This window comes from Marmota marmota, unplaced genomic scaffold (assembly GCF_001458135.2).
Source record: "Marmota marmota marmota unplaced genomic scaffold, marMar, whole genome shotgun sequence".
Lineage (NCBI taxonomy): Eukaryota > Metazoa > Chordata > Mammalia > Rodentia > Sciuridae > Marmota > Marmota marmota.
The window spans coordinates 1,585,494-1,612,156 of NW_026000222.1; the positions used below are offsets into that span (position 1 = coordinate 1,585,494).

Below are 26,663 nucleotides of genomic sequence, written 5' to 3' on the forward strand. Positions count from 1 at the left end.
ACTTTGCAGGGTCCTAAGCAACTTAACAAGACCCTGTCTCAAGACAAACTAAAAGGGCTGGGATGTAGCTCACCGGTGAAGGGCCCCTGGGTTCAACCCCCAGTAGTGGGGAAAAATTTTTAAACAGGATTATAAAACAAACCGAAGTCCTTCCTAGAAATGAAAGGTAAAGAAAAGTTTCAAGAGGTGAATGTAATGCTTACCACCCACTAACAGGAATTCTTCAAAGAGGAAAGAGCCAAATGTTAAGGGAAAGCTGTCAAGTGACTCCAGAGAAGTGCCAGAGCTTACGGACAGCAGCAGGGTCAAAGAGCACTCGAGTGGGACTCCACGCACTTGTGCACACTATGAATTGTCATAAAGCCTAAGACAAGATTCTAAGGACGCCCAGGGAGGGAAGAGGCTCCCTCTCCAAGGGGAGGAAGAATACCTGGAAGAGGCTCCCACTGAAGCGATGCAAGGCACGGTCAAAGCCAGCCAGGTGCAGATAAGGGAAACTACGGGACGGCACCTGGGCAGGGCTGAGGAGTGACTGAAGCGGACAGAGGTAGAGGGCCGGGGAGGCCGCACGGAGGAGCCACTGTGTAAGGAGCCAACGGGAGCAGAAAATGCAGGAAGAAGAGGCGGCCGCTAGGAACAGCAGCGACAGGGCCGCCCAGGAAGCGGAGGGCTGCGGCCGCAGAACAATGCCGCCGTGCGGGCGCNGAGAGGCCTCGGAGCCCCTGTCGCCCGGAAAGCAGGTCCTCCGCCTGGACTCCGCCCGCGGTGCAGAAAGGGCAAAGCTGGGGCCCGATCCAGCCGCCACGGTTAAGCCTCCTTCCCAGAATAGCACCCAGGCCCTGCGACCATCCAGGTTCAGGACGCCCTGGAATAATGCTGGGGCCCAGCGATCTCCCCACTGTCCGAACCATAGGCCTCGCAGGAGAACACCGAGCCTTGGCCACTGTTCAGGTTAAGGGCCAAGAATAATCCTGAGGCTCAGACACAGGCTGGTCCTGGGCATTTAACAGCAAAAGCACCTTAAAGACCTTCCAAGGAAGGGACCATGGGTGCTGGACAGACAGTGGTGTTTAAAAGGGACCAGTCCTCTCCAGAGGCCAGGAGGAGGGTCAAAGAAAGGAGAGAAATTGCTAAGCAAGATCTCCTGCTGAAAGGGGAAAGGCTGGGTCAAGAATCCGGTGAACTAGAATCCTGTTGCTCAGCATCCATTTTGAATATAAGTTGGACTAACTCATGCAGAAGCAGGGCTCAGTTCCTCAGGCCTTGGGCCGGTTCCTGGGCCTGCAGCCTGCTTGACTGGTCCTGCTGACCCCAGCCCCCTGGACTGTGTGGGCATGCCATAGCCGCCATCTCAGTCACACCTCACCTGGAGCTGCTGCTTGCTTTTCACCCTCAGGGTGAGGGGGGTTGTGTGTTACTTCAAATTGTTGGGAGGTGCTGACTGCAGGCATAAAGCACAGTTACACGCCCCCTCAAGTGTTTTTGTAAAACTTTGTGTCCATGGGAAAGACTAATAATAACAGTCCTGCTAAGAAAGTGTTCACAGTTACCACTGTTGACTGGCCTCAGGTCCCGGGTGTGAACAGGCTCCCACATGGTGTGAACAGTCTGATTGCCTTCTCTTTCTAAAATTATGCTTCATGGTTCTTGGTAAACAAATGCTGGCTTCCTGGTCGATTATCCTGTTATCAACTATCACCTGGAGCGGCTCTCAGCAGGGATGACTCATGAGGCTCCCTAGATTCCCTGAAGACATCTACAACCCTGCCCCACGCCTGACCTGAAGATGCTAGTGCTGATGTCCTGAAGGTTCAACCAAACCCCTTGCACCAGGTGAGGGGAGAGAGATACAGATAAGAGTATCTCAGTCTGCTCTCCATCCCTCCCATCTCTGAACTCTGTTTTTTCCCATTGCTGGGCAGAGTCTTGAGAAGGGTCCCCAGCAATGACACACATACTTGGCTACCTTAATAAATCTCCTTGGAGAGAAAATGCCTGTTTCTCCTTAATTTCTGCAAAATTCCCATTGCTCAGGTCACCTGGCAATGCTGTCCTGATTGGCTGAGCCTGAAGTATGTCAGAGAATGGGGTCAGCCCACCCCTGAGCCATGTGGACGGGGGAAACTCAGAGGAAGTTAGCAGCGGACAGGGCCTAACTATCGCCGGCATCAGTAGCCTTTGTCCTGAGCTCATGCCTGAATGCACAGGAACACCAGTGTCCACATTGATGTGTCCATTTGGTGGTCCTTTCCTCCAGCAGTTGTTGACACACCTTCCAGAAGGAGAGGCTGAGTGCTTACAGCAGCACAGGAAGCTCTTCACTCTGGGTTGCTGGCTGCCGGGTTTCCCACCTTCCCTGCTGCCCTTCAAACGTGGGACAGACTGCAGTTGAGCCAGCACCTCAGCCAGGCAAGTGACAGCTTGAAGCGCCCTATATCCTTCTATTTTTTTTTTCTATTTTTGTAGCATTGCTGCTACAAAGCATCCCTTGGGCATGGATGGCAGAGGGAACAGGTGTGTGGTCTGCAAAGTCAACAGAGGTGTGCACCCAAAATCATGCTATGAAAAAATCCAGGGGAGAAGAAATGAGCCGGCAAACCCACCAAGAAATGTCCATGTGTCTGGAAAATTTTAATCCAATGCGGGTCTATTTGTTTTTAACTAGGATGTAACTGCCCTCTGCACTTTGGGATTGTCAGGGGAGCATTCGGTTGCATATAGAAATGGATTTCCATTTCTGTCACATAAAAATAAACACTTCTCTGGGAGCAGTGATGCACCCAACATCATCCCAGCGGCTCAGGGGGCTGAGGCAGGAGGATGGCAAGTTCAAAGCCAGCCTCAGGAACTTAGTGAGGCTTTAAGCAACTTAGACCCAAAGTAAAAAGCAAAAGGGGCTCCAGATGTGGCTGGATGCATGAGGCACTGGGTTCGATCCTCAGCACCACATAAAAATAAAATAAAGATATTGTGTCCACCTAAAACTAAAAAATAAATTTAAAAAAAGAGATTGTGTCCACCTAAAAATAAAATATAAAAATAAATTTAAAAAAGAATGAACTGCCCCTTGACAAGAGGGATGCAGGGAAATTTAGGGCTGCTGTCGAAGAGTGGGCTCCCAACTTCCCTGGCCACTCAGTTGTTTCCATAGAAAGCTCTCCAGCCTGTGCGTCGATCAAGGAGGACTGATGGATGAGTCATCTCGCGAGTGAGGTGCGAGGTGCATTGTGCTCCATCTCTGTGCTCTGCGAAACACTTGGAAAACAGAACATTTCAAAAGATCAGAGAAAATAAAAATAGAAGTTCCGTTTTGTCTCCCTGCACTTTGAAACATTGTCTGGGCCCACAAACTCCATTTCAGAAAACACAAACCTAGAGAAGCTCTGAGTTAAGCTCTTGGGCTGAGGATGAAGAAAGCCTCACACCAGCAGAAAGGAAAGACCTCGGGACCTCCCCTTCTCCATCGAAAAATGCCCTGTAGTTTCCATTAGCCCTGCAGCGTCAGGGTCTGCAGGCAGCAGAACAGCATGGGTGCAGAGTTGTGCCGGCTCAACAAGTCCAAGTTGGACAGGGAGGGCAGGCAGCTAGAGACTCAGGAAGGGGTTCAAGTCAAAGTCAGGCTGCTGGCCACATTCCTTCTTGTTCAGGGCAATCCGTCTTCTTTCTCTTCAGCCTTCAACCGATTGGATGAGACCCACCCAGATAATGGAGGGTAAGTTGCTTTATTGAAATCCACTAAGATTTAAGTGTTAATTTTACTATATAGAGAACACCTTCATAGAAACATCCAGAATAATATTTGGTCAATGTTCTAGGCACTACGACTCAGTCAAGTTGACACATAAAATTAACCGTTTCAACTCCACATGAGAATTTTCAACTCTAGCAGAAAATTATAGACCTGTGAAGCCCACTGAATGACACTTTGTGCGCAAGGTAGACACAGGAATTTAAAGGTGTCCGGTTGGGTAAACATGAAAGCTCTTGGTTGAAATGCAAAGGGAGTGGGTGAGAGACAATCTCCAGGAAGGTAACTCAGCACGAATATCACAGTTGAAGCATATTTGTCCTCTGACCCATAAGTGTCCCAGCTAGGAATCTCATTCAGAGATGTTTAGGACAGTGTCATGTACAAGACCAAAACCAAAATAACATTCTCATCTGTTGAGCTAGTCATTGAATAAATTTCGGTACATCTTTCAGTGGAATATTCTGTCATTTTTAAAGAACTATGCACTGATACAAAGATTATTAGGATAAATTATTAAGTGGCTATGGGTGTAGATCTACCTGCATGAAACAAGAGGGCCGCACTGGGAGGTCACTACAGCAGTCCACCCTGGGCAAGGCGGACTTCGCGGTCCACTTCCAAGCTGCTCCAGACATCTCAGGGGTCTGAATGTGCACTGTTCGTCCTTTTCCAGGACAGAGATTTCTGTCAGTACGGCCACAGCACCTGAGGTGGTGTGTAAGAGGCACCTGCCAGGAGGGGAGGGACAAGATGACGGATGTTTTCTAAGCAAAGCAGAGGCCTGCAGGAAGACCACAGGGCAGGAAGGAAGACCCAGACCCACAAGGACTGCATGGGCCTCAAAGAGGGAGACTGTGGATGGTGGAGTGGCCAGGGACAGGCTGCAGAGGGCAGCTGACAGCTCAGCACAGTGAGAGGCCAGCTGCTGGCTTGGGCCAACTGGGCCTCGACAAAGCACTTAGCCTGCAGCCCCAGGAGGGCTTGCAGAGGGCTTCCTGCAGCAGTGCAGGGGCCTTCACAGACAGGACACTGGCGCTGACATTAGTGAATAAGTCGAGCACTTGCAAAGGCCCCTGTGGAAGACGAGGTAGCCCAGAGGTGGCTCTGCCGTATGAGGACAGCTCACGCTGTGAGAAGGGTTGTTGGAAGCACCGGGCCCAAGTGACAGCCCTTCCTCTGGCTCATCCTGGAGGTTTGCTGCTCTAGGGTGCCGGGATCCCCGCCCTCCCCGAGACCACAGGCTGACACCAGAAGCAGCAATCACAGCAGCAAACGCTGGCACGCCAGGCGGTCTTCCTGTGGCCTGGCATCATCAAACATCACGGGCCATGTGGCCAGGGTGACCAAACAACCTGCCACCCACATGCAGACCCTTTCATGCCTGAGAGCAGCACTGTTGGTGTTTATGCTGAGACAAGAGGCGCTACCCACGGGCTCTTGCTCCAGGGGGATGGTTGGCATCGAGTCATGTCTATTTAGTGGAAAGGGGCCTCGCAGCAGCCCCAGCAGCCCCGAGCAGACAGGCCACCTGCTCACCTGCTGCGTCTCCCTGTGCCTGCAGCTGGCCCCACTCCTGAGCTTCTGCCCCTACCATCTTAGCTCACGCACCCAACAGAGCCCTGTGCCTGCTGCTGAGTGTCCTGTGGCTCCAAACCAAGGTCAATACCACAGGGAACCGGGACTTTGCCCGTCCACCCGCCCTCCCATCCTCCTGTGCTCACAGCAGCTCCCCATCACGTTTTCTAACTCCCTGGTGGACTCACCAAGCTGTTTACCAGACCAGAGCACAGTGACCTGAGTTGTGTGTCCCCAGCGAAGGCCACTTGTCCCCATGCAAGCACTCCGAGCCAAACCACACACCATCTCACACAACAATCTGGGACAGGCACGGATTGAAATTTAACCATCTCAGGGGTTTGGGTGAGCTCCTCAAAGAGGCGGTATGCCTCACTCGCTGTCCTGACCAAAGCGTGGTCCGAAGGGGAAGTCGCCCTCCTTGGGGAACAGCCAGAGATGTTCAGGGTCACGGTGCTGGGGAGGGACCCCTGCAAGCCCTCAGCTGTGGCCTTCTTGGTCAAGCAGATGTGGGGAACTTCCCAAGGGCATGCAGCAAGGCCAGCACGACGGTGCTCCCAGCATTCCTGCACCCAGAGAAGTCAGAATGAGGCAGGTGAGTAGCTCTGCAGGCGCCCCGGCCGCTGCTGGAAGTCTGTAGAGTCGCAGGAAAGTTTCCAAAATGAGAGCATCCCAAGCAAGCCAGCTTGGTTTGAGATTTCTGCTGTCTCTTTTGCATTTGATGACCCTGAGTAGGTCATTTACCCTCCATTTCCTGGGTCAGCAGGAGGATGTGCTGCTGGGGACAAGGGGTCCTCAGTGCTCCCGACCTTGGATGGGCCCTTCCTCTTTCTGGTCTTACTTCGATGCTTCCTCTGTGCACCCAGGGCCTGCGTCCACGGCTGTAGGTTCTGTTCTAACTCCAGCATCTCACTTGCTCCTGCAAGAGAAGGCGGGGCTCCTGGGCAGACCCACTGGAGATGGCACCAGTGACACTTCGGGGGGCTGACCCACAGCCCTGAGCCTCAGTGTCCGCGTCCGTAAAACAGGCATGCCTAGATGCTGTGTCCCAGGCACAGGGGCACGACAAGTGTGTGAAAACCTGGTGCACATCAGACTCCGGGTGGACATTCCAGCCTCTCCAGGGCTGCCCCGGAGGGACACCAACCTGATGTTGAACCCCATCTGGAAACCACAGGAGCCCCTGGGCTCTGCACTGGCTCCGCTGGGAGGCAACTTTGGCCTGCGGTGGGGGCACTTGGCCTGAGGGGGGACGCCATCCCTGGGCACTCCTGGTCCAACTTCAGGAGGACTCTGGTCAGTAGCTGCTCTGTGGGGCTTCCGGGAGTCAGCAGGGAGAGGAGAGCCACGTCTGCACCCCACACAGAAGGGTCTGGAGCAAAAACCTCATTACCCCCCTTCACTGTCCCATCCCCAACCCCTGTCCCTTCGGCAACAGGGACATTCCACATGGGGTCCCTAGAGTAGTAGCATCACCTGGGCCCCGCCCCAGACCTGCCTCTAAGGTCTCAACAGGGAAGGGAAGACACTAATGCAGAATGTGGATCTCCCCGGGCCCCTCAACACTGATTCCCAGAGGTGACTTCCACGAACAGCTTTGGGCCAGCCCGGGACACTGCTCCTCGCCCACAGAAATGTGATTGCAGGTGCTGGAGGCTGTTCAAAATACACTTGCCTGAAGTGTAGACACCTTCAAACCTATCCTCCCTTCTCTTCTTAGCATACCCCTCAACAGCACCAGAACACCAGATCAGAATGCTGGCCCTATCACCTTGTAGCTGTGTGCCCCTGGGCAAGCATCCTAACCTCTCTGAGCCTGAGGTTTATCACCTATAAAAGGTAGTTAATAACAGCTTTCACCGCACAACGGTGTTGGAAGAATGAAGTGAGGCGCTTCCTGGGAAGGCATGGGACAGTGCTTGGCCGAGCGACTACCCGCTGGAGGGCAGCTGCTGCTAGGAGCCCTCGTGGATGTATCTGCCAACCACAGGCCTGGCCGCTCCCCGGAGCAGCCTTGGCCGCTTTCTGTGGCGTGCAGCGTCTCTGCGGGGCGTGAGGCAAGAGCAGGGGCAAGTATGTGTCCATAACTGTTGCAGTGCGTCCCAGTGCACGCTGTCCTAGCTGACCTCGGTAGGCCTGTTGCAGAGGTGCGCCCCAACACATTGTAATCCTCGTCCCCACACTCCAGAAAACGGCATCTGGGGAGTGCTGACCGGGGAGCAGGCAGAGCCGGCTCGGGGCCCAGTGTCTCTGCCTTGCACGTTTAAAGCATTTAAAACGGCACTTGGACACTGGAGGCTTCGCATGAATTCTGCATTTTTATCTTCTCTTGAAAGAGCCAAAGGACTGCAGAAGGCTCTCACTGCCCAGGCTGAGAGCCACTGCCCACTAGGTGCACTTTCCACGTCCCACCGTCCTCACCTCTCCCAGCTGCCTCCTGCGAGGGTGAGGGTCACTGATCACCTCACCTCTTCATTTACCGAACTTTCCTTGAAATAGGGCCCCTCAGGAGGGAAACCAGGCACCCGATTCTATGGTGGAACTTCAGGTCTTGGGAGAGTGGAGGGCAGGGTGGGTGGCTTCCACTGTCAGCCACCAAGAGCTGGCGAGCCAAGGCAGCCATTCAGCAGGGACGCAAGAAGGCTGGGTCTCAGTCGGGGCTAGTTCCCTGGTCTGTAAAGGGCAGGTGGCCAACGACGCCAGGGCTTTCCACCCAGCACTAGTGTGTCAGAGGCCATGTAAGCACGGGCATATGAAGGGGCAGAGGGCCTGCTCACACTCTGGTTAGAGACACCACGGTTGCCATGCACGTCACCTGCGGTGGGAAAGCAGGAAGGAAAACTGGAACATAAAGCAGAAAACCCACCTACCGTCACCACCACCATTTCCCACAAGAAGGACTTTTCTGTTTTATTTATTCATTTATTGTTGTGGTGCTGGGGACTGAGTCCAGGGCCTTGTGCATGCAGAGCAAGCACTCCACCACCTGAGCAACATCCCCAGTCCCCAAGAGGGACTTTTATCACCGAAGTAGAAAATATATAATCTCAGAATAAATACTCTACGTTTCTACAATCTTTACGTCTAATTTAGAAAAGTGTGATGTGTCCTACTGGCCTCTGATGCTTACTTGTTAAACACCACCTCCTAAAAACAGTTCATCAGTATGTTAAAGAACAAAACACAGCGCTAGCCATTAGACTCTCAGGGTGGGAGAGATGGTCCCAGTAGGACTATAATTCTTAATTCTTAGTTTTCTAGAATTTTTCTGAAGATGCCCTTTGACCCTCAACTCTGTGGGTAGGAGTTTATAGGAAAGAAAATAATCCAGATGAGTGTACAGAGAACTAAGACAAACTTCATTACAGCTGTTTAAATTTATGAAAAGTTGGGAAAATTCTAAATATCATCACTAAAGAATCCGGTTTAAAAATCATGGCATGGCCAGGTATGGCAGCAAACACCTGGAATCCCAGCAGCTCACAAAGCAGAGGCAGGAGGATCCCAAGTTCGAGGCCAGCCTCGGCCACTTAGCAAGGGCCTAAGCAGTGTGTAGTGCAAGTGCATCACTAAAAACTAATCCCTGGGCTGGGGGTGGCTCCGTGTTTAGCGCTTGCCCTGGGTTCATCCCCAGCACTGGAAAAAAAAAAAAAAAAAAAAAAAAAAAAAAAAACCAAAATCGCACCATTGTTATTTCACCATCAGATGAGCTCTTGGTGCTTACCAGATGACATGCAGAATAGGACCCTTGTTCATTTTGTTCATTTAAAAAAAATGGGGGGGCGGGGGGTGCGCTGCGGCTGTGGCTCAGTGGTGAGCACTTTCCCAGCATATGTGAGGCATGGGGTTGGATCCTCAGCACCCCATAAAATAAATAAATAAATAAATAAAGGTATTATGTCCACCTACAACTTAAAAAAAAAAAAAAAACCTCTCTATGAGGGCATTTCCCCAGAAAGCAGCCTGGGCCCTTCCACCTGGGGAGCAGCCCTGAGCACCTTCTTTTTCTCCTCCAAACCTTTCTGTGTTTTCTGAAATATTCTTTTTATTTTTTTTTAGTTGTTGATGGACCTTTATTTTATTGGCTTACTTATATGTGGTGCTGGGAATCGGACGGAGTGCCTCGCACGTTCGAGGCAAGCGCTCTGCCACCGAGCTACACCCCCAGCCCCTCCGAAATATTCCTGATCCTGGATCTTCCTTTAAAATCCAGCTCAAGACGCTTGGGGGTGGGCCTGGAGTGAGGGGCAACTCTGCTGAGCTCCCAAGGCTACTCCTGCGGGTGGCGTACGTCCTGTGACCCTTCCCGCAGGACAGGGCCCGATGCACTGTGTGGCCTGCCCTCCCCAGGCCCCTGCTGGGCTCCCCGTGGCCACACTCTGGACAGTGCACGCAGGTCGAGGCCCTCCTAGCACATGCAGGCAGAGTCTCCACTCTGGGCGGGAAGGAGGTTCCAAGTCTCGGGGTCCAGAGCGCCTGAGTGAAGGGCCCTGGGAAGGCACATAGGGTTTAGCATAGGCCTGGGGACTCCCGGGCTCCCTGCTGCGCTGGCTTTCCCCTGCGCAGGCCCTGGGCTGTGTCCGCCATCTCCATCCAGTGGCTCAGTCAGGGTCTCTCTCCCTGTGTCCCTAGGCCAGGTCTCCAAGTCAGAGGGCACCAGGCAATCTCCCATCAACATCCAGCGGAGGGACAGTGTCTACGACCCCCATCTGCAGCCGCTCAGAGTGTCCTATGACCCCGCGTCCTGTCGGTGCATCTGGAACACCGGCTACTTCTTCCAGGTAGAATTTGACGATGCTGCTGAGCAGTCAGGTGAGTCTGTCTGGCTGGGGGTCTGTCTCCTCTTCTGTTGCACCATGAGTAGGGTCACAAGTTTAGGAAGGGGGGATGAGAGCAGTACCCTTCCTTCCTGACACCGTGTCGGCAGGGAACAGGAGGCCCAGGAAGACTGAGGGAAGGGGCCGGGGACAGGGAGATGATGCCCCCTGAGGAGGGGAGGCCCCTTCACCTGCCCAAATGCAGGTTTAAGGGGACGAGCCTTGCTGAGGTGGAGCAGCTCCCTCTAGGCTGGGCAGAGGTCAGAGCCAGGCGGCCTGGTGACACACTGCGGGTGCCACTTCTCAGGTGAAGCCGCTGAGCGCAGAGCTGGGAAGCTCAGACCCCCAGCCACCAGCCAAGGCCAGATGGCACCCTGTCACCCCAGCAGCCTCTGGGCTCCTTTTTGCTCTGTGCGTGAGGAATTCCCACATTAATTACGGCTTCTTTCCTATTGCAAGTGGCAGACACACAACTCCAACTGGCTTAAGCAAAGAGGGAAATTCGTTGCGTCCCCAGGACAGGGCCATGTCCGGGGTGTGTAGCCCCACAGCCTGCATCTCAGCGCCCTCTCTGGGCTCTGCTCTCTCTGGTGGCCTCAGGCTGCCTTGGGCTGGGCCATGACTTTCCTGAGGGTGGCAAAGGTGAAAGTTCAACCTCCCTCAGAGCAAGCAGCAAAGACCCTCCCAGCAAGTCAGCCACAGTCCTGGGCTGAAGCTGCAGTCCCAGCCTCGGCCACCGGCCTGGGCTGAGTGGATCACAGTGACTCTGGCTAGCCGGGGGATGACCCAGCCCTGGAGCAAGCTGTGGCCAAGAGCGGAGGCAAGTGACTCCCCTCAGGACCGCAGGAGTGAACAGAGTAAGAAGGAGGTCCCCGGGACATGGCGGCCTCCCGTGACCAGAGCGCCCCTGCTGTTAGGCCGCAGCCACTGTGTAGCTACTCCTGTCTGTGTAAAATGGGCCCCAGCCAGCGTCGAGGACCCCTGCTAAGTGCTGACCCGCTCTTGCCAACTGCTGCCCGGGATGGGAGACCGAGTCCACGCTGCGTGGTTTCCTCCCGCCAGCCACTAGGGACCTTGAGCACTCCTTTCTCAGTCCCCAAAACACTCACAGTGGCGGCCACGGCTCTCTACCAGCAGGCCTGGGGACAATGTTCTCCACCGGCACAGTGCCAAGGTGGCCTGCTCAAGAGCTCGGCTACTTGACACTCAGGCTTGGAACAGAGCATGCATCACTGGGGGACCTGGCTCCACAGCCCAGGGCAGACACGGGTGCGTCCTCACACGTGACATGTCCACTTTGTGCAGACTCAACATCCAGCGCCTGAGGCTCCTGTTGCTTGGCCACCGCAGGCTCCTTCTTGCCCCCCAGCCCTACCTCCCGAGTGTCCTCTGCACAGACCCCACGTCCAGCCCCATGGAACATCCATCTGTCTATGCGACCTGCTCTCCTTCCCCCTGTTGTCCTCTCTCCCTTCATCTTCACCTAATGAACACAGACTCATTCCTTGGGGCTCAGCTGGGACGTCACCCCCACAGGAGGCTGTCCTTGTGTCCTGGCCAGTGTAGTGTAGGTCCCCCACAGCAGCCTTCCTTGCCTGGCATAACACTCCTGACCCTGTTCCTGTCACTCTCTCCTTCTCTGTCCCCGCAGAGCACAGGCTGCTGGAACTCGTCCCACAGTACTGAGCGCATGCACAGCTCGGTGCTGAGTGAGAGGTTTCTCCTTTGACACGTCCACAGCTGGCCAGGTGCCTTCTGATGGACGCTTTCTTTTTTTTTTTTTTAAAGTGAGAGAGAGAGAGAGAGAATTTTTTTTAATATTTATTTTTTAGTTTTTGGCGGACACAACATCTTTGTTGGTATGTGGTGCTGAGGATCGAACCCGGGCCGCACGCAGGCCAGGCGAGCGCGCTACCGCTTGAGCCACATCCCCAGCCCCTGATGGACGCTTTCCTAAGGTGTGCTTCTCCATCCATGTCTCTGCTTCCTTCCTGTTTGGGGGGCAGTGGCTGTGGCCATGGCAAGTCTCTGCTTGGGTGACACTGCAGTGGCCTCAGTGGTGGCAACCCCGGCGGCTCTGACAGCAGTGTTGCTGTTCCCTGGGCTCCCACTCGTGACAGGAACCGGGCAAGGCCACACCTGCAGCTGGGCCTCTGCCTTCATGTTCCATGAAGATGTAGCCAGAGCGGACCTCACCACATGGCCCCAGAGGCTGGGCTCAAGTCCACCTGGCTTTCAGACCAGAGGTGACACTGACGGCCTCGGAGCTGACTCCCCGGGGCACGTGAGCTCCTGTTCTGGAGCTCTGGGAGGGCCTCTCTGCCAGGCCAGCACAGGTGAAGCCCTGGCCCCCAGCTGTGGCCCTCACGGGCCTGGGAGAGTTGTGAAGACCTTCCTCTGCCCTGTGATGGCCACTTGGCCCCCTGGTGGCCCCCTGTGGCACCGCGTGATGTGGAGTTCTCAGGGTCTTCCATCTTGTTTTGTCTTTAGCAAGTCCTGGGATTGAAGCTTAGGGCACTTCACCAAGCCACACCCCAGCCCTTTGTATTTTGAGACAAGGTCTGGCTAAGTGGCTAAGGCTGGCCTTGAGCGTGGACCCTCCTGCCTCAGTCTCTCCAGGAGCTGGGATTACAGGCGGGCACCCCAAGCCCAGCTTCTTTTATTCCAGTGTTTAGCCTTAAAACCGCAGGGTCTGACCAAAGCCTGCTTATTCTGGTAAAAGCCCTGAGCTGTGGGTACTGTCAGCAGCGTCCTGGTGGCAGCAGAGGCTGTATTATCCGAGGCCACCAGTGCCAAAGCCTGCTGACGGAGGGTGTGGAGTGGGGCTGGCACGCTAGAGCCCTTCCCCTGAGGACCTCTTTTTGAACTAAAGGACAGCCCTGACACCGAGCAGCACTCTGAAGGGTCAGTCAGAAATCGTTTCATCTGAGTCTGTGGCCTCAGGCTGGGTTCAACTTACTGGCAAGTGGCACTTGGCTCGAAGCCTGCTGTGAAAGCTGGAGGAGCAGCAGACCTGGCTCGGGTCACTGGGTCCTGGGCAGGTGACAACTCCCTGAGCCTCAGTTTCCTGACTGCAGTTAGGCTGCTCTGCGGGTCAGTCTGTTGGGTACACAAAGGTCCCTGCCCAGTGCCCGGGCAGAGGCGCTCCGGACCTGCCAGCTAGCCGTGCTCACAGCACGCACTGAGAGTCCTGCACCGCGGGACCTGCATGAGCAGGGGAGGGCACGCGGAGAACCCGGGACACGAGACCCTGGCCAGTGAGAGCTGGGCTCGGCCCGCGTCCCAGAGAGGAGCCAAGGCCGGGAGGGGTGGATTCCTGGACCAGGCTCCCAGTGGAGGAGCCAGGTGAGCCTCGAGACCCAGTCCTGACACTGCGCCGCAGTGTGCTTACGGCAGAAAGCCGCAGAACCGGGATTTCCAGTCTTTAAATAAACACCCTGGCCATTGGCTGGTGGCTGTCTTGCCAGTCAGTCCTAATTTTGGAAACATTGTCACGGTGAGAATCTTCTGTTCCAACTTGAACATGCCCAAGCTGTGGCCCCTCCCTGGCCGCCCCTCCCTGGCCGCCCCTCCCTGGCTTTAGCTGCAGAGGCTCCTCCTGGCCTACTCCAGCAAGGGGTGTGCTCCTGCTCCCGCCCTTTCTCCTGGAAGGCCCCCCATTCCTGGTCCGTTTCCACCTACGTGCCACCAGGGGGCGCTCCAGCCCAGCCCAAGACCCAGGAACCCTCAGCCCGTTTCCTTACAGAGACTTGGGGAGACCAGGCCAGCCTTTCACACTCCCTCCCAGCAGAGCTGCGCAGGTGTCTCCCCTGTTTTTATTTAATGACGCAGCAGTTTTTGTTGTTGTTCTGTTTTGGTTTTTGGTGTGTGTGCGAGCTGGCTGGGTCTCCAGCCCGGGGTAACCATGGTTTCAATCAAGACCCTTGTTTACACGCAAGTGAGCAGACGCCCGCCCGTCTGCAGAACAGGCCCCGTGAAGGAGGAACATTCTGCCTTGCCATGGGAAGGTGCCCAGGATCCCAAAGGACAGACTCCGACTGAAAGTTTCTTACTTAAATGGGTGTTGTGTTTTGCTGCTGGTGAGGCGTTTCTGTGAAGCGTTCTGGGCAGCTGGGCCTCTGGGGAAGAGTACTCACAAATCCAGGCCCCGCGGCGTCCTGCTGCAGGGGCCAGAGCCAGCCTTCTGGGGTCCAGGCCGACCTGCAGGGCTTCACGTCCCTGAGGAGGGCAGGGCTCGGCAGTCGCCTGCACCTCCCTGTCTCTGGGCTCTGCTCCTGCTCTCCGCTGCTCGGCAGGTCTAGGTGACTCCTGTTTCTCCTAACCCAGCTGCAGGCCCTGGAGGATAGAGCCGGCCGCAGAGCCAAGCCCTTCCTCTGCCTCCGGACACGGCAGAGCCAAAGCGCCCAGCGGTCCCCACCAGGAAGGAGGGCCGGGCGACTTTGTGGGTAAGCCCTGCTGGTGGAAGTCCAGCCGCGTCCAGCTGGTGCAAGACCCATGCTTTTCTGGGGACATCATTCCTTAGGGAGACCTGCTCCTGTGCCTACCCAGGGTCCTAGGATGTGTGAGCTGGAGGGGACAACGAGCAACAGCTGGCAGCTCTTTTTTAAAAATAGTGAAGGAGGCTGGGGATGTGGCTCAAGTGGTAGCGCGCTCGCCTGGCATGCGTGCGGCCCGGGTTCGATCCTCAGCACCACATGCAGACAAAGATGTTGTGTCCGCCGAGAACTAAAAAATAAATATTAAAAAAAATTTATTAAAAAAAAAAAATAGTGAAGGAGTTGGAGTCCTGAAAGGCTCTGTGATGTGTGGTCACCACCAGCATCGTCACCATCACCTGACAGCATCTCACAAAGTGACAGTGTCTCCGTTTTCCTGCCAGCAGGCCTCCTTTTAGAGGTAGAGATGATCTGGCTCAGAGAAGCTAAGCCACCTGCCCAAGATCACACAGCGAGTTGGAGGCAAAGTCGACTTGCCAATCCAGTCTTTGAGTACTTGTAGTGTCCTGTGGATTCTTCTAGAAATCCTAGACAGTTCCCAAGCTGCCAGGAAAAAGGCAAAATCCCACTGTGACGCACAGACCTGCTTATCCAGTGGCTGGATGACTGGACAAACAAGTCGATGACCATTCCCATTCCTTCCTTCACCTGCAGGGGTCCACAGGTACCTTCAAGGACCCTTCCTTGAACTAAGTGCTGAACCGGGTGGAAAGAGAAAGGGGCCTTGCCCTGAGAGATGACAGGGTGACCCTTGGCTGGGCCTTGTCAACTGCATCCACCAGATTGCATCCAGTCCAGCTGTCCAGGGCGTCAGCATAGAGAGGATGCTGTCATGAGCGGCCGTCCCTGTGGTCCCTCCAGCTCGCCCCCCTGTGGTTAACAGGTGCATCTGGTGCCGTGAAGATCCTGGGGTGGCCAGGACTGCTATCCCTTCCAGGGGGCTCTCCTGGCCTGGCAGAGTTGGCCAGCCGCGGGGGCTCACACCCCAGGCCTTCTGCTGCAAGGACTTCCTGTGAGGACAAATGCACTGGGTGCTCCGTGGCATCCTTCACCCAGGGACATTCCCCTGTGCTGGCCACTCCGGGACCTGACAGCAGCAAGGCCCGGGAGGGCCATGCAGAGCACACTGTGCAGCGGGTGAAGCCGGGCCCCGCGAGCTGCCAGAGCCACTCCCCAGCTCTGCATCCAGTACCGCGCAGTGGCCGTCCCCGGGCACCCGGCACTCCTTCCGGCTGAAGAGGAGACGCCCGACTGTCTCCACGTGAGCAGCAACTAGGGCTGAACCACAGGATCTGCCCAAGTGCAGATCCCAGCCCTGCCCTGGACCGTGGAGCCGGTCCCCCCGGGGAGGCAGGCTGCGTTCTGAGCCCGAGTGTCACGCTAGCCGAGCTCCTGAGGAGGCCACCCTGGGCACTGTGCTGGTCAGCACCACCGTAGCCCGAGGGGAACTCAGAGTCACACACTGCGCTTTCATTCGCAGGGATCAGCGGGGGGCCTTTGGAAAACCACTACAGACTGAGGCAGTTCCACTTCCACTGGGGAGCAGTGGACGAGCGCGGCTCGGAGCACACGGTGGACGGCCACGCGTACCCGGCCGAGGTTCGTAGGTGACGTGGGCCAGGCAGCGCGAGTCCCGGTGTTTTCCATGTGCCAGGCTCTCCTGCAGATGCCAGCCTTCCCAGATGCCCAGATGTGAGGCACTTCCTGGGACCCAGGACTTTCAGTGCTCCGGGCAGAGCAGTTAGCATCCACCACCCACTTTATCACACCATTGTCCAAAGAGGAGGGTGATGCAGGCAGGCTCAGTTAGCAGAAGAAGAGACAGGGGGTCTGCATGGTGATGATCATCACAGTGGAGTGGTCAGTGGTGACTTTCAGACACAGAAAGAACTGGACCAGCATCCATGAGGCTGCCATCTCCACCCTGTGAGTACCACACTGCCTTGTCCACTGGTCACACCACTGTCCCCACTGAACCCTGAATCTGTGTGCCTCCCAAGTGACGGGTTGCTTTGGTTCATCTTGTCCCATGGTGCCCATGGGGGATGTGTGCCTGAGCTCTGCCTGCTGTCACCTCTGCTCTTGCACACAGAGGCACTGCAGGGTGGGCTGTGGTCCTCCTCCCCTGAGTGTTCCTCGACTGCCAGGGTAACAAGTGAGAGCAGGGGACCCACGGGGCTGTCTCCGAGTCAGGCTGGGCCTGGTCCCTGCTGGCCGTCTCTGGGGTGTGGAGGTCAGGTGGGAAGGCAAACCTGGCTGCAAAGAGGGGGGTCTGTGAAGGGGAATGACTCAGGGGGGGCCTGCGGGCCCTGCAGCCCCCATTTCTAGGGCCTTGAGCCCCAGCCGCGGGGAGCTCCAGGTGGGCAGCGTCAGACACACCCTGGATCCCAGGGGCTCGTGGCCAGGCAACTGGCTCCTGCTGGGAGTGAGGTCCGCGAAGAGCACATGGGCCCAGTGCCTCGGCAGAGTGCAGTGCTGGCCAGAGAGGGCTCCTCAGCACCCAGGAGCCCAGGGACTCGAGGCCTGGGCCACCTCTAAGCCAGGCACTTAGCAGAAACACGAACACTCGTCCCTGGGTCCTGCAGGGCACTGGCCCCAGTACCCTTGGGTACCAACCCGCCGGTGCTCAAGCCCATCATGTGCCTGTGCGCAGGACTCATCCCGTCCTGTAGGCTCTAGGCCATCTGCAGGTCACCTGCCACCCACACCAGAGTTCTGCTCCTTCAGCCCAGACACAGCATCTTGACCCAAGGCCTTTAATCTGCGGTGGTCTGAATCCCCCAGTGTAGCACCCAAGGCAGAGGGCCAGCTGCACAGAGGCCCAGGCCCTACTGGGGAGCCACACCATCCTCTGGACACTGGCCAACCTCCCACTCCCACTCCCGTGAGGGACCCCTCCCCAGCTCACCCCCAGCCTCCAGGCAAACCCGTCTCATCTGCCATCTCTGGTGTGGAGTCCAGCAGACGTCTGCCACCCCAGATCCATTTTCCTACATCAGAAACTGAAGGAGTGTTAGAGCCACGGGCGAAGTTCAGGGCTGGGCTCCAGGGTCAGGAGGGGGCAGCATCTGGGACCCACTTGCCCTGTTGCAGTCCTGGGCTGTGTCTGGCGTAATCCCGTGGCCCTCTTCTACCTTGTAGTCACAGTGGTCTCCGCCTTGCCCCATGCCCGTGGCCTTGCCAAGTGCCTGGGAGCCCCAGGGTGCTGGCCTCCTGCGCGCCGGGCGGCCATAACACGATTCACTAACGTGATGAAGTGGCCCCTGTGTCGGCCCCATGGAGGCCGAGCGCCTGGTGTTTCCAGCCGCACCCGACGCTCACACCTGGCTGCTGTGTTTCAGCTGCACCTGGTTCACTGGAACGCTGTGAAGTACCCAGCTTACGAGGAAGCTGTCCTGGGGGAGAAGGGCCTGGCCGTGCTGGCCGTGTTCCTGCAGGTAAGGGCACCCGCAGGGCTGCAGCACCGGGCGGCCCCTCTCACAGCCCCGCACAGAGGCGTGTTCTCAGCCCCCTCTCTGCTCACGTCTGTGCCTGTGCCATGCAGGTGGGGGCCCGCCACGAGGCCCTGCAGAGGCTGGTGGACGTCTTGCCAGAAATAAAGCACAAGGTGAGTTCCATGTCTGGGGAGCAGCTAGCTGGACGGGCAGGCTGTTCAGAGGAGCCCCCGTGGGCGGGGAGGGTGCAGTGGCAGGGGCATGTGGCACCAGTGCTGTGCTGGGACTGGGGTGGGGTTCCCAGTGGGTCCTGCCTGGCTCCGGGAGGCCGGCCACCTCTCCCCTCAGGGACTCGCAGTTGTACTGCTGCTCCCAGACCCCATTCTTCCTCAGCTCGTCTGCTGGGGTCGATTTGGGTGTCCCAGGATCAGGCAGCTTTCTGAGGGTCGGACACTCCTGCCTGCCCGTGGGACTGCCCTTATCATCACTGATTTGCTTTTAAAAATCTTTAGCTTGGTCGAGGCGATGACATCCACTGGTCATAAAGTTCCTTCTAAAGCAAATCAGAACCTCACTCTTGACCCTGTGCCAGGCATGCTCTGGGAAGGTCTTAATTCAGATCACCCCTGTCCTGGAGAACATGGAGTCCAGAGAGGGAAGGGCCGGCTGGTCCTGCCTGTCCCTACAGGCGACCTTTGCACACCTTAGTCACTGGCATGGCTCAGAAAGGTGACAAGGAGAACAATGTTGCTTTTCTCCAAGGTCAGCCCAGAGGGGACTTTGATGGAGAGGTGGAAATTCCAAAGAAAAGGGTTTATTTATTTAGTACCGAACAAAAGAGTCCCCAGGAGGAAGGAGCCAAGGTGGCCGCAGGCGTGGTGCGGCGGGGGCTCTTCCCCCTGGGCCGCAGGGCCGAGGAGTGGCTGCACTTGAAAGCCAGGCAGCCCCTTCCTTGCCAGCCGTAGAGGCTTTGATCTCCCACCTCCTCCCCTTGGTGCCGACCTCCAAGCCGGTCGCTTCCCCCCTCAGAGGGCCTCAAGGCCAAGGTGCCAGGCCCCTGCCAGAATAAACCTGGGGTGCGGATGTTTCCCAACCAGCCCCCAACCCGGGCAGGGTGGGCTCCACCTCTTGGTGGGAAAGAAGAAAGCTGGCGGCACGGCCATGTTTATGGGGGTCTGATTTCCTCCCCTGGGTCTGCAGAGCTCACACAGAATGTTCTGGGCAAACCCCAGGGAGACCTGGGTTGGGGACTATCGAGGAAGTGCTGCCAGGGCTTAGTTCTGGTTCCAATGCTGATCGCTGGGCCACAGTCTCCCCATGAAGAATAAGGCTGAGACTCCAGAGATGAGGGGAGTTTACGAGGCGGAGGCCAGCCTTGGAGGGCCTCAAGGTCAGGGGATGGGAGGCACCTGAAGGTCACCTGGCCCAGCTTTCCGGTCTGCAAGCCTCGACTTCTGGGCGTTCCCACAGCAGCACAGTGTGAGCAGAGCCCCGGGGCAGCCCTTCAGAGGCTGATCCACCAGTTCCGAGCCGCGGGGCCCAGGGCAAGTACTCAGCCTCTCAGAGCCTGGATGCCCGCTCTGTGGAGACACAGCAGGGGGCACACCTGGGCTTCCTGATCAGGCGGTCCCCAGGGGAGGGGAGGGCAGACCCACACCTGCTGCCTGACGCCTGGGGACTGCTACTCAGCACTGAGTTTGAGTCCCCTGGCTGCAGTGGCCTTTGTCACAACAGTGCTTTCCCTTAGCTACAGTCCTTGAAACTCGGAGACCACAGCCTGGAGGGCAACTCTGACTCCCAGTGGTTGGGCGGTAGTAGGAGTAGCTCTGGGCCAGGTGGCTGGCTGTGCCACTCACCCCTGGGTACTCTGTGAGTCCCTCCCCAGGGGGGGCCACCTGAAGCAGCCCACTCCTCCCTGGGGCACCACCACTCCTCCAGGCCAGGCTGCCCTGAGCCCAGCACCAGAGCTGGGAGACAACAGGCAGGGATCCAGGTGTCCCTCCCTGCTCCGGCCCTCCCCCGGGGCCTCCTAAGCACAGCGGCTTCTGCAGGGTGCTCCGGCCTCAAGAGCACAGCTTCAAGAAGGAGACAGGTGGACTCACGGTCCCTACCGTGCCTTGGCTTCCACAGCCACCCCGCGTCACTTCTGTGACGTCCTGCCCACCACCCAGCCATAGGAACCTGCCTGGGCTCAAGCGGGGAGACAGCACCTCCAAATTTTACTGGGAGGGAAATGCTAGCACTCTACATAGGTCTCATCTTCAATCTCTCAAATGGCCCCATGGGTCCTTCCTCTGGGTTAGGACTCTCACCTCTTGGGGAACCAGAGGTCAGTGAGGCGAGGAACCTGCCTTGGAGCACACAGCCAGTAGGTGGGGACAGTTCATCGAGGGCAGTGCCACCTGCAGCCAGCCACCAAGACGCCCTGCATCACAGCGCCCTGCATCACAGCACCCGCCGTCTGGGCCCCCACACAGCTCCAGCGCCCTCCCGCTGCGCCCTCCTCCACTGCCCTTTGCTCCTGCCCCGGAGTTTTGCCTTTTCTCCCCAATTTCACGCTCTCTGGCTGAGTCCTGTGGACTTTCGTGTGGAACGCCCATCCTAGGAAAGTAGGACAGCGGCTTATGGACCAGGACAGTGGTGTTACCGCTGTTGACCGCTTCCCCAATGTTGAAGTATAACACCAGAGAAGCACGCCGAGGCCAGGTCAGAGTGGAAAGTAGAGGTTTATTAAAGGACAGCAGAAAAGACTTCTCCTGGAGGAAGAAGGGGACCACGAGATGGAATCCGTGGAAGGGATGTTGTCTCCCCACTTATAGTTCCTTCAGTGATGGAATGTAGGTGGGAAGGCCCGAGGGTGGGGCCCAGGTGGGCCAAAGAAGTCATCTGGGCAGGAAGGACTTCTGAGTCAGCATCTTCAAGTTTGCTGGGAGCTGTTCATTAACACTTCTTTGGGATGGGCTCTGGGCCTTGGGGACATTAACATTCCACGAGTAGTCCTGCATTTCCCGGACTTCATTAACATTCCAAGAGTTGTTCTGCTTTTCCGGGAATTCATTCTCAACCTGGCCTCCATTTTGGATCTTACTCGATATTAGACCCGATTTACCTAACTACACGGACTACCTGACTTTAAATCTGGCTTCAGTGGGACCCTGGAGTAGGCGCCTTCACCCCATGGCCACCCCACACACCGGGTGCCCCAGTGTCGCCTTCTAGCCAGGTGCCTTGAGGTCCTTGAGGAAGGGCCTTGACGTGGGGGGTCATCTGCGGTGGAACATGACCAGAGCATTCACACATGCACACACAGTGTGACCAGCCCCGAGGACACGTGCAGGGGCAGAAGGCCACACGCCCGAGACCCCTCACATCCAAGACACCCAGCACCAGCAACCCCGGAGCTGGGAAGCAGACCGGCACCCCGGTGAGGGGTCCTCTGTGGTGAGAAGACCAGGATGTGGGGTCCCACACTGCAGTGTTCAGGCCCGAGCAGGAAAGCGGGCCCCCACTTCAGTGTGGATGACACATGAGGACGTTAGCTCAGGGGAATCAGCCGGCACAACCGACCGAGCGCAGGCCTCCACTCAGGGAGGTACATGGAGTGGTCACCACCAGCCAGCAAGGGGCACGGTAGACACCAGGGCTCCCTTGGGGAGCTGGTGGGTGGGATGGCGTTGGGTGTGGAGGGTGGCACAGTCCCAGAGCCCAAGATGGCTGCACAGCGGGGGACATGCAGGTGCCCTGCTGCCTTGGTAAAAGCCGGTGGGGACCAGCGCGTCCCCGTGTTTCATCACAGTAGAGCAGTGTGAGCTTTCCACGGCCAGAGGCATGAGAAGGAGCGCTTTCCAGGGAAGTCGTGAGTCTGGGTGGAAACCTCTTGTCCCTGCTTCAGAACGAGGCAGTGGCAGCTGCCTAGAGTGGCCTGTTGGGGAAGTACCTTCCCCGACGCAGGGCGGTCGCCCCACTCCCCCGATCCAGCACTGACACCATGCCCCCCCCCGTTCTTGCTCCCAGGACATGCGGGCGGCCATGGGCCCCTTCAGCCCCTCCTGTCTGCTGCCTGCCTGCCAGGATTACTGGACCTACTCGGGCTCCCTCACCACCCCGCCCCTGGCAGAATCTGTCACCTGGATCATCCAGAAGCAGCCCGTCGAGGTGGCTGCAAGCCAGGTGAGTGGGCTGGGACGGGGTCGTGGCCTGTGTGGGGGTCTCCTCCTGGGGCAGCTCCACTAAACTCTGTGCAGGAGTACCCTGGAGCTCGCCCTCAGGCACCACTGATGTCCCTGCCCGGCCCTGACTGGGAGGAATCCCAGCTGTGTGGGCTGGTGGAGAAGGTGCCGGGCCCCGCCTGTCACGGGTCTCCTGACACGGAGCTGCTGGGGTTAGGGTTAGGGTTAGGGTTGGGGTTGGATTGGGGGGAGATAGCTGGATCCTCGCAGTCCCTGAGCCCAGTGTTTGCACAGGACCTGCTCACGTCCCCAATATACCCCAAGTCATCCCTCGGTTACTTTTAATACTTAACACGATGTAGGTGTCATGTAAATGGTTTTCTTGTTCGGGGATAAGGAACAGAGGAAATGTCTGTACATGTTCAGTACAGACAGAATTTTTTTGGGGGGGGGTAGTAGTTTTAACTTCTGCCTTGGTTGAATCCGAGGATGCAGAACCCACAGATGTGGAGGAGTGGCAGTGTGCGCTAATCATCTATGACTGTGTAACAAAGAGCTCCAAACTTAATCACTGATAGTGGGTATTTATTTTCTCTCAAAGTCTCTGTGGGCTTAGGAACTGGCTGGTCCTTGCTTGCAGTCCCTTGTGGGGTTACGGTGCCCTGCGAGCAGGAACTGCTCCCTCCTGACAGCTCGGTGGGGGCTGGAGGACTCATCCCCAGGTGCTGGCACGAGGCTGCTGGCTGTTGGATGGGGGCCTTACTTCCTGTCCTTGTGGCTGTCCCCGGGGCTTTCGAGTATTCATATGGTAGATGGTTTCCTCCAGAGAAAGTGGCCTTAAAGACCAAGCTGCCCATCGTGATGCCCTCTAAGACCTTCCCTTGGGAGCCGCCTGGCATCACGTCCAGTGTCCTCCACACAGGGCCATCCCTGATCTGGCGTAGGAGGGGCCTGTGCAAGGTGTGAGGGACCCAGGGGCAGGACGGCTCCCTGCACTCTCCGTGGCTCTCTCTTCCAGGTCTCCGCCTTCCGGGAGCTCCTGTTCTCCCCGCTCGGTGAAGAGGAGGAGATCATGGTGGACAACTGTCGCCCACGCCAGCCCCTGATGGGCCGGAGGGTCCGCTCGTCCTTCAGGCCACTGAAGTGGGGATGAGGTCCTAGAACCATCATGTCCACAGAGTAGGCAGCGCGGACCGTGCGAGGGCTCCCACTCTGCTGACTGTGCTTCTCGGATTAAAAGAGAGGAAGAGTGTTGTCCCCATGATGTGCTTCTAAGTTGCAAGGGAAAGAAATCACTAAGGACGCCTCAGGGCACAGGGAACAGATGCTGAATGTCCTTGTCTTGTGGGACCCAGGGCAGGCAAGTAGAAGGTGGTCCCCGGGGCCAGCAGCCACCTGGGCCAAGGCTGCCCACTCGCCTCTCTCAGCTATACTCGTCCCCCTGCATAGGGGTGTCCTCCACTGTCCACTCTCAAGGCCACCCCAGAGTCCCCACACCACACAAGACCAGGACTAACACCCTTCTCCCCAGTTCCAAGTCCCTGGGGGTCTCAGAGTCCTTGGCCACTGGAACACAGAAGGAGGGACTGCGCGGCCTAGAACAGCGGTGAGCTCCATTTGGGAAGCCAGGGGTCTGAAGTCGGGGTGTCTCAGGGCTGCGTCCCTCCAGAGGCTTCCTCCATTGCCTCTCTGGTTAAAGGACCCTTGCGATCATGCGTCCACCAGATCATCCAGGATGACCTCCCGTCTCAAGCCCCTCGGATTGATCCCCTCTGTGGGCCCCCTTTTGCACACAAGGTCTCAGCCACAGATTCCAGGATTAGGATGTGGACATCTCCAACTCCGAGACCCGCACTGGGGCAGGTGGGGGCTGGAAGGGGCAGGAGGAGGGGCACTCCGCATCGAGGCCGGGGTGCCCCTCCCTGCCTGCTCTTGGACTCTGGCTCCTGGCTCAGCTCCTCTGCACTGCGGGAAGGCAAAGGCCCACTGCGCCCAGGCCTCAGAAGCCCCTGTGCTCCCCAGGTGCCGTCCTGCCGCAGCTGTCACCCTGGCTTCCTGCAGTCTCTAGGCCAGGCCCTGACCCTGTGCCTTGGGCTCCTGCAATGACTGTCCCACCTTCCTCTGCCTAGCCCCTCACCTTGCCCCATGGGGCTGGGTCCTGCTGCCTCCTGCCTCCACCTGGAGTCCCCCGGCCTCTGCACCAGCCTCCGCCGCCGTCCTGCTCCAGGCCTTACCCTGTGTCTCCCAGGACCTGCTGCCAGGTGTGCTCTGTACTTACTGCTTCTGCCTCAGGGAACTTAAGCTCCTTGGGGCAAGGACAATTGAGCCATCTAGGACAGAGCCTGGCTCGCGGCCGGGGAGGGGTGCTCGGTGAATATCTGTTAGTGAATGAAGGGCCAGCTCAGAGCTCCTGGCAGCTCCTTCCACTGAGGGGACTGGCCCACCAGGAAGCCGGCCGGCTGCAGCTCCAGCCCTGGATCCAGACTGCCCGCTGCTCCACCTGGGCAAATTGTGAGCCAACAGCTGCCTTCTGCCTCACAGCAGGAGTTTTTGTGTTTTTCCTGATCATGTGCATAGATAAAATCCCCACCAATATAATATTTTTATTTTATAGCATTAAAATTCTTCCTTCAGGGGAGACGGGGTTCTGCAAACAACCTAATGGCCCTCTCTGAACATCAGCTCACTGTCAGATAAACAACGGGAAACGGCACAGAAAAACAAGTAGATGCTGCTGTCTGTCCAGCCCAGTGATGACCCCTGTGGCTCTGGGGACACAGGATAAACCCTCACTGAGCTCCTCAAACAGCCTCAGGGATCAAAGTGGGCGCTGCACCTGCAGCTTCCCTTGGCAGAGGCTGGGCCTGTTCCGTCTCAGGCCTTCCTGTGGTGGCCGTGACCGGCAGCCTGGCCCCAGCCAAAAGCAGCAAGCAGCTTCCTGGAGCACATCTCTTCCTGCAGAGACCAACGCCTGCGCCCGGCGATGGCCGCCCCTGGATGTCCAACCAGGAGGCCACAGAACTCTCCTTGTTTCCCAGGGGCTGGGTGACACCTGGGTGGCCTGGAGCTGGTTCCGACCCTGGATCCGGTCTCTGGGACAGGTGGAGGTATTCTTCGGTGTACTTTGGACACCCAAGTATTTCTTGTCATTTGGGAAAGTGCAGCCATTGCTGATCCTCTGGCGACGGGGCTGCCCTCCGTGTGAATGTGAGTTCGTGGCTCCGTGGCCTCTCGTGGGCCCAGGTTGGCTCCTAGGGTTCTGGAGGTCAGAAGCCCCAAATCTTGCACTGAGTGGCGTCAGGACGTGGGTGCCTTCGGGAGGCCCCGGCCCTGCAGTTGCTCGGCCCCTGCAGACAGGACACCAGCCCTGGGACGGGACCGGAGGGCCTCTGGCACTAGTGAGTGTCAGGGTCACCAGCGTCACCAGGAGGCCCGCCCCTCCCAGGCCCCAGGTGTTGGCTCAAGGCTGTGTTTAAAAAAGAAAGTGTTTTGCTTTTAGAAGATCACGTCTGTGTCCTGTTGGCCGAGAGGTCATGCTGGCCTGGGTGTCCAGACACAAGTGGGAAAGCAGAGGTCTGCTGCAGGTGCTCCTGCCCTGCTCCTGTGACCGGCTCCCCTCACTCAGGACCTTTCAGTGAGGAATGTCTGCCCGCTGCAGGCCGCGCTGGCACCAGAGGCTGGGCACACAGCGGGCTGCACTCCCGCACCAGGCTGACCTTTCCCCACACACTCGGTCCTCATCCACCGCAGGCCAGGGTCAATGCGGAGGCCGCCCTCATCCTGAAGCACACAGTGCTGTCATTTCCAAATCTCTCCAGGTGGCTGCGTGGCGTAGGAGGGACAAGAGCTGTCAGGAGTCCTGCCAGTGTCCCCTGAAGCCCTTCCTTTCCTAGTGGGGAAACCGAGTCTCACTTGCAAGGCTGAGAAGCCTGTGGGTCTCCCCTAGGCACGGGGCCGGGCAGCTCATTGCTCCTGCCCTTCAGTGTGTGCGGTTAGTAAAGGAAACGCGTGGAGTAAAGCAGAGAGAAATCCCTGGACGTCAAGCCCAGAGGACAGCGTCCACCATGACTGCAGTCAAAGGAAGGCCCATCAGAGAGGAGCGCCTGCGCCACCACGTGCCCCAGGAGGTGCCACCCTGCTGGCTCTGGAGGGGCGAGATGGAGGTCGGGTCTCGGGGTCCAGCTCTGGTGGCGACAGAATCTACAGCCAACTCTCCACAAGCTGTCCGTTCCCAGGGACCCGGGGACAGAGTGTGAAAGGCCCACCATGCAGAGGGAGGAAGGACCGGGCACCCGGGCTGGGGGTCCGTGGACTGTGCCATGCTGTCGTGCCCACCCCCTGAGGCTGGCAGTTTGCCTTCTTCATTTCAGCCGTGACAGGGACTTTCCCCCGAGAACACAGAGTCTCTGCCTCCTGAAAAT

The 26,663-nt window shown here is 57.5% G+C and overlaps 2 protein-coding genes and 2 long non-coding RNA genes across 11 annotated transcripts in view; 2 read left to right on the forward strand and 2 right to left on the reverse strand.

Annotated features, from left to right (window-relative positions):
• The window catches only part of LOC107150829 (BTG3 associated nuclear protein), an 82,242-nt gene extending 81,538 nt beyond the window's left edge, over positions 1-704 (reverse strand). For 4 of the 6 annotated variants that reach the window (XM_015495971.2, XM_048792529.1, XM_048792528.1 and 1 more), the window contains exon 1: positions 431-697. The gene's annotated coding sequence lies outside the window, so the exon portion shown is untranslated. Of the gene's footprint in view, positions 1-203; positions 296-430 lie in introns of those variants that run through there. The other 2 variants (XM_048792525.1, XM_048792530.1) reach the window with 2 other exon arrangements.
• Positions 705-724: 20 nt separating this feature from the next.
• Positions 725-4,202, forward strand: LOC125613142. Its single transcript, XR_007343634.1, has 2 exons — positions 725-1,833; positions 2,467-4,202. It is a non-coding gene; the product is annotated as an uncharacterized LOC125613142 (long non-coding RNA).
• On the reverse strand, positions 2,611-5,642 carry LOC107150832. Of its 3 annotated transcripts, XR_007343633.1 has the most exons (4): positions 5,288-5,403; positions 4,291-4,479; positions 3,373-3,673; positions 2,611-3,255 (listed from the first exon to the last, which is right to left on the reverse strand). It is a non-coding gene; the product is annotated as an uncharacterized LOC107150832 (long non-coding RNA). The 3 variants fall into 3 exon arrangements; XR_007343632.1 differs by lacking the exon at positions 5,288-5,403 and adding an exon at positions 5,515-5,642 and having other exon boundaries at positions 2,611-3,673; XR_007343631.1 differs by having other exon boundaries at positions 2,611-3,673.
• Positions 5,625-23,503, forward strand: Ca5a (carbonic anhydrase 5A). Its single transcript, XM_015495978.2, has 7 exons — positions 5,625-5,921; positions 9,959-10,138; positions 16,120-16,238; positions 17,981-18,076; positions 18,184-18,246; positions 22,088-22,243; positions 23,261-23,503. Exons 1-7 carry the CDS (start codon positions 5,765-5,767, stop codon positions 23,393-23,395), a joined length of 906 nt encoding a protein of 301 aa, XP_015351464.1. The 5' UTR covers positions 5,625-5,764; the 3' UTR covers positions 23,396-23,503.
• Positions 23,504-26,663: the final 3,160 nt, after the last annotated feature.